This window comes from Coenobita brevimanus, chromosome 73, assembly GCF_032717465.1.
Source record: "Coenobita brevimanus isolate Jiangsu-jjx chromosome 73, ASM3271746v2, whole genome shotgun sequence".
Taxonomy (NCBI): Eukaryota; Metazoa; Arthropoda; class Malacostraca; order Decapoda; family Coenobitidae; genus Coenobita; species Coenobita brevimanus.
The window spans coordinates 13,854,301-13,861,405 of record NC_137026.1 but is presented as its reverse complement, the minus strand read 5'-3'; the positions used below and the strand labels follow the sequence as shown (position 1 = coordinate 13,861,405).

The following is a 7,105-nucleotide window of genomic DNA, read 5'->3' as shown; positions in this document are numbered from 1 at the left end:
AAAATGTACAGAGAAAAAATGACAAAAAAAATGATTCATGATGTTCAGAACCTGTCATATGAATACAAACTGAGAAGACTAAGTCTGCACCCACTAGAGAGACGTAGAGTAAGGGGAGAAATAACTGAGGTGTTTAAGTGGATGAAGGGTATAAATAAAGGGAGATATCAGCAAAGAGTTCTTAAAGTGAGCATACAGGATAGAACTAGAAATAATGGTTTCAAACTAGAAAAATTCCGTTTCAGTAAGGAAATAGGTAGAAGTTGGTTTGGTAATAGTGTAGTAGACGAATGGAATAAGCTACCTAGTAAAGTAGTTGCTGCCTCTTCCATTGACAGTTTCAAACATAGGCTAGATAAGCATATGACAAATAAGGGGTGGGTATAGAAAAAAAAAATCTTACAACCAATACTAATTCATACTTTTTCCTTTTCAGGTTACAGGTGTATTAGATAATCTCTATTCGCCTTTCTCACACTTTCCTGTAAAAATGTCCACGCCAGTTTTTCTATACTGCGTGGTGTTCTTTTCTGGATCTTTTTCCTGCCGCTTCGGCTGGAGGGTTTGGAGGGCTGGGGAGAGCCTTCTTCTTTGCTGTACTTATCTCATTCTAGTAGTTTCCAGTTATTCTTCTAGGAGCTGCCTAGCATGGGCCTAAACCTGCCCATACTGCAGTTATCCTCCTCTCCCTTTCTTCTTATGAGAAAGAGAGAGAGAGAGAGAGACAGTTATCCTCTCTCCCTTTCTTCTTATGGGAAAGAGAGAGAGAGAGAGAGTCACAGAAATAAACAGAAATATGTACTTGTTATTGTCGATATGACCCGAATTGAAACAGAACCCAATGGACCTCAGGCTAAAGTTGCCCTTCTACTGGGGAGTCCACCATCCTTCCTCTTTCAGGGGATTGGGAAACAGGTGAGGGACGTTCGTACTACCAGGCAGTGGAGCCGCTTGGTTGTATCGGTTCCACCACGTGAAAGGAGCGTCCCTCTCCGGCAGCAGAGAAAGAGACCGCTCCCATATCCATCAGAGGGAAAGAAAAGACGAAGGGCAGGGAGGGTGGGAAGCAAGTCAGAATGGAGGAATGGAAGGCTTTGTGTGGCAACGCGGACAAAGGTGGAGGTGAAATGTGGACTTGAGAGAGAGAGAGAGAGAGAGAAAGGGAGTCGGTAGTGTGTGAAGAAATCCCAAGCAAATCTCAAGAGATTAAGTGGGATTCAAGAAAGAAAACTACGAAGAGAAACAGAGTTACATAGAGTTACATAAATACAAAGACCACACAAAGTCCTCTTTACCGGTCCCTACGAGGAGCTGGTCCTGGCCTTAATACTAATACAGTGCTATAATTATAGGAGCAGGAGAAAAGGATAGCATAGCAGCAGGCTCTCTCCCCCCACCCTCCAGACCCTCCGGCATTTGCCATACAGGAAGCAAAAGAGCAAAGTAATACCTCGCAGGAATGAAAAACCTGGAAGGAGATTTTATAGGATTGGCAGAAAGTAGAATAATATGGAAATGGAAAATTTAGCCATACAGACACATACTTTCTTTATGCATCCACATTATATTAATGATATTAATATCATATAAAAAGATGGAAAGAATGATTTATCTCATTATATTTGTCCTGAAATAGTGTGTCTGTGTTGATTATTAGTTTAGGTGTATGTGTGTTTAATAGATAGATGAATGTAGATGCGAATATGCAATAATTTGCTCCATCCTAACTAGAGCGATACCAATCGCGTCGAGATACACGTCCAGTCTCTTTAAATATATTTATGGTTCCACTCTCAATCACATCCTCAGGGAGTTTATTCCATTCGCTTACAACAAAGTAGGTGAAGAAGTTTTTGGTTGTACCAAGATTAGGGCCCTCCTTGCTTTCAACTTCATTACCATTTCCTCGAGTTACAGTCTCTGACAGAAGTACTGTGAATAAGCTTGCTTGAATCAATATTACTAAAGCTTTCCAGAATCTTAAAACATTCAATCAATTGTCCCCAGAGTCTCCGTTTTCTAAGAAAGAACAGGTTTAAAATTCCCTGAGCCTCTCGAGGACATGGTTTTATTCCTCAGGGACGGGATTAACTTCTGGTAGCCACTACACTGGACCACTTCCAGTATTCCTATATCTTTAACTAGGTGTGCCACCCAAAATTGCACTGCGGACTCTAAGTATGGCCTGACTATGCTTTTGTATAGGGGGATTTCAATATCTCTGCTTTTATATATAAAATGTCTTTTGATGAAGACTAGGGCCCTGTTGGCTTTATTGGCAGCAGAGATACATTGATTTGAACATTTTAGGTTGTCTGAAATTAGTATGCCTAGATCCTTAACCTGCTGCATCCCGACAACATATGAATAAGTCATCACGTTTTGTCACGTTGACACCCGACAACGTACCCATATGTTTTGCAATTGCAAGGGCCGTCATTTACAAATTTTTCAAATCTCGCGCATGATCTTTGGTACGTAGGTGCAGGACACCTTCCACAACCCGCCACCAGGCGGGGACACCCCCTGACCCTGCATAACCCATGCGCTCCCATGTCTCAATCACTCACCTGTTAGCAGTGATCCTGAATAGACATGGCATGCCGGGGTCTCTCTGACGCTGAAATTCAAGCCGCCCTGGACTCCTTCACAGGCGACAGCGATTCCCCACTTGGTGACGATGTGGCGGACAAGGATTACGTGCTTCCCGAGAATGAAACAAGCAGCAGTGACGAGCAAGTACCATCTCCAAGGAAGTAGCGATACATGATGTATTGTGAGGCTAGAGAAGGCCAGCCTGGACCCCAACCACGTGCATGTACCTCTCTTCAGCCCCGAGAGGAAAGGGAGAGCAAGGACGAGGACGAGGACGAGGACAAGGATGGAGCCACGGGATGTGGTGTTACCTCGTGGCTCAGGAGAGAAAGGATTTCGCTGCGGGAGTTGGAGGGGCGGTAAGGAGGAGAATCAGGTATGGGCCTAGTGTTTTGTATGGGGAAGGTGGGAGTGGTGTGGTGGTAGTGAGTGGTAAAAGCAAAAGTGGTGTGGCAGGAGTGAGCGGTGAAAGTGAAAGTCGTGGTGTGAGGGAGGCAGAGCGAGCATGTGGTGTGAGGGAGCTGGGAGGTGAGGAGGAGCCGCTCCCTAGCACATCTTTCACCCCACAGTATTCCCACGCTTCCTCCCCACAGCCCCGTGATGTGGGGAAAGGAAGGAAAGGGAAGGGAAAGGGGAAAGGAAAAGGGAGAGGGAAAAGGAGCACGAGTGGGGAAGGGCGCCGCTCTCCACCTCCCCAACCTCCCCCACCACCCTTTCCTCTCCACCCTGACGAAGGCGACGATGGGGACGAGGCTGGAGATGGTCATGTGTTGTGGGACAGGGAAGATTGGAGTTATTTCACTCCCATCATTCACCCCTGCACTGAGGAGTGGTGGTCTGGCTGCACAGCTCCAGGAATCCACGCTGGCTCCACCAGGGTGGATTTCTTCCACCTATTCTTTGGGGAGTAGTTTGTGGAGCGGATTGTGGAACAGACTAACACCTTTGCAAGCAGCCAGCGCCATGAAAGCGAGTGAATGTAGGAGAAGCTGGCACTTCCTCCAGTATGATTACCCAATTACCATAAGTGAGATGTTTATCTTTCTAGCCCTGGTTCTTTTGATGAGTATTGTACGTTAAAGACAAATTTCAGCATACTGGTCTACGGACCCTATAACCAGCACACCTTTCTTTGGGAAAGTAATTGGCCGGAATTGATTTCAGCAAATTCTCAGCCGCCTCCACTTTTATGATGTTGACGATCCTGCTAATGCTAATAACACGGATAGAATGAGGAAAATAAGGCTGGTATTTGATCACCTGCAGGAAAAGTTCCGCTCATCCATCTATCCTTATCGAGACCTTGTCATAGATGAGAGTCTTGTGTTGTGGAAAGGCAATATTTCTTTTTGCCAGTACATACCCAGCAAGAGACACCGTTTTGGGTTCAAGATCTTTGTTATGTGTGACTGTAAGACTGATTATGTGCAAGACATAGTCTTGTACACGGGAGCACAGACAGACATAATGGAAGATCGAAGTATTGGACTCTCAGGGGACGTGGTAAAGACAATGATAGAGGAGTACCTTCATCGTGGTCACGTGCTGTACCTGGACAACTGGTACACTAGCCCCCTTCTCACACAATACCTACACCTGCATGACACCAGAGTCTGTGGTAAAGACAAACCGTCGGCATATGGTCAAGGCTGGGAGGAAACTTGACAAAAATGAGGTTTCTTTTTTCAAGGCAAATAACATCTTCGCCACCCTGTGGAACCACAACATGGAAGTTTCCCTCCTATCGATGGTACACCGCCCCCTCATGCACCACACAGACTCCGTGGATTACCGCAGCAAGAGGAGGTGCCACATCTGGAAACCTGAGTCGGTATTGGACTACAATATCAACATGAGGCAAGTGCATCAGTCCGACTCCATGATTTCCAGTGTGGTGTGCCAGGACCACGATGAAGTGGTACAAAAAGCTCTTCTTCCACTTGTTTGATATCATTGTCCTGAACTGCCACTACCTCCATGCCTTGACAACAGGAACCTCAAGAGACCTTCGAGGGGTTTGTGAGGGAGCTGTCCCGCGATATCATCGCGAAATATTCAGAGGACAGGCCCCACCACCGCCACCGCCCAGCCACCGCAGCACAGACTCCCTTACGCCTCACCGCACGCCACTTCCCCAGCACCATACCTCCTCACCTGAACCGCCCTAGACCCCAGCGGTGGTGTCACGTCTGTAGTAGTTCCTGAGTGAGAGAAGCCACTCAAAGAAAAGACACGAGGTACGAGTGTGTGGACTGCAACATCGGCTTGTGCACTGAGCCTTGCTTCAAAGAATACCACACGTTAGTGCATTACTGATACTGAGTGTGCTTGCAATGTGATGCTCTAAGTGCTGTAAATATGTGATAATCTGATGCTCACTATAATAGTAAGGTCTGTAAGTAAGTGATAACAGCAATATTAGGTGAAAAGTGATATAGTGTAAGTGGAAAAGTATAAGTGGAAAAATAAAATGTTAGTTTGACACTAGTCATAGTGAGTTTGCTCACTATATAAATATGCGATAATCTGACGCTCACTATAATAGTAAGGCCTGTAAATATGTGATAACAGTTATGTAAAGTGGAAACGGTTGTAATGTTAGTGGAAAAGTATAATGTAAGTGGAAAAACAGAATGTAAGTTGAAGCAACTGGCATAGCTGGTGCGCTCACTATGTAAATATGCGCTAACATTACACTAAATATAATTGTCAGGCCTATAAATATGCGATAACAGCTATATAAAGTGGAAAAGGGTATAATGTTAGTGGAAGAGTATAATGTAAGTTGAAAAAATGAAACGTATGTTGAAACAACAGTCATAGCAAGTGCATTCACTATGTAAATATACGCTAACATTACGCTGTATACTATCGTAAGGGCTGTAAATATGTGATAACAGTTATCTAAAGTGGAAACTGGTATAATGTTATTGGAAAACTATTGTGCAAGTTAAAAAAATGAAATGTATGTTGAATCAACAATGTTAGCGAATCATCACTGACGAATTGGGACGATTAGGCTAGGTTCGCCCAATGGAATAATGGTTATTTCACCTTTATTTTTGTATGAAAACCAATATACTCTTGTACTACATGTTTTATTGTTTGTAATAAATAAATATCTACATATTCTGAATGGTTTCCCGTATTTAGCCCTACCATAGAAAACGCGAAAGCCGCAGAGCACCTCCATAGAACACGGTACCAGGTAGATTTTTTTTATGCGAAGAAGAAAGAACCAAAGGCAATGAGCCCGCAAACCGTTCCTTCCAAAAGAAAAACAAAATACAAGAGAAAGCCAAATTCAAGATCCGTTCATTTTGAGATGCCTGGACACACTGCATTTGAAAGACTGGAGATCACAGGAAGTAGGAAATACAGACAAAGGGAGACAGTCCCTGAGTTGACCTGTTGCATAAATGAAGGACTGGGAGTAACGGTTAACTCTTGCATTAGAGAGTTGGACAGAAAAGGGATGAGCATTTGCTGCTAGATGGATGCTACGCGCCCGTCGAAGAGGTGGAGTAATGCAAGCAAACAGTTCAGAGGAGCAGTGACCATTGAAGTAGTGATAGAAAAGAGATAAAGATGCAACAGTGCAGTGAAGAGACAGAGGTTGAAGGGAGCCAGTAAGAGGAAGAAAGTTAATGAGACGAAAAGCATTTGACTCCACCCTATTGAACAGAGCTGTATGTGGAGAACCTCCCCACACATGAGAGTTGTACTCCACACAGGGGCAGATAAAACCCCTGTATAGAGTCAACAATTGTGGAGGGGTAAAGAAGGAATGGAGTCGGCTTAGGACACCTAATCTCTTCGAAGCAGATATTACAAGAGATGCAATATGATCTCCAAGACAAGTCCCGAGTAAATGAAACCCCAATCATGTTAAAGGATGATGAAGGATTAAGCTGAATATTATTAAACATTAGTGGGTACACCTGTGGAAGATTTTGTGGGGTTGATATGTGTAAGAACTGAGTCTTTGATGCATTAAAAACAACAAGATTATTTATACCCTAGTCAAAGATACGAGCCAAGTCAGACACTAGGTGTGCCATTGTTGAAGCAACTGCTGAGATGGGCGTTGCGGGAACTGAATGGAAAGGTGAAGAGTGGAGTCATCAGTGTATGAGTGGATATCGTTAGATGTACAGCATAGAAGGTCATTGATGAATAAAAGGAAGAGAGTTGGCGATAGGACAGAGCCCTGAGGAACACCACTGTTAATAGATCTAGGAGAAGAACGATGGCTGTCTACAACACCAGCTATAAAACGACCAGAAAGGAAGCTAGAGATGAAGGCACAGATAGAAGGATAGAAGCCGTAAGAAGGAAGCTTTGAAATTAAAGATTTATGCCAGACTTGATGGAAAGCCTTTGAGATGTCAAGTGCAATGGCATAGCTTTCACCAAAGTCCCAAAAGAAGGATGACCAGGAGTCTGAAAGGTAGGTGAAAAGATCGCCAGTGGAGCGTCCCTGACAGAACCCATACTGATGATCAGAAAG

At 44.2% G+C, this 7,105-nt stretch overlaps 1 protein-coding gene across 1 annotated transcript in view; it reads left to right on the top strand.

The window, feature by feature from the left end:
• LOC145407485 (netrin receptor DCC-like) overlaps positions 1 to 456 on the top strand; it is a 110,397-nt gene extending 109,941 nt beyond the window's left edge. Inside the window, exon 10 of the mRNA XM_080278415.1 lies at positions 437 to 456. Within this exon, the coding sequence (XP_080134541.1) occupies positions 437 to 456 (20 nt within the window). The remainder of the gene's footprint in view (positions 1 to 436) is intronic.
• The last annotated feature ends 6,649 nt before the right edge of the window (positions 457 to 7,105 follow it).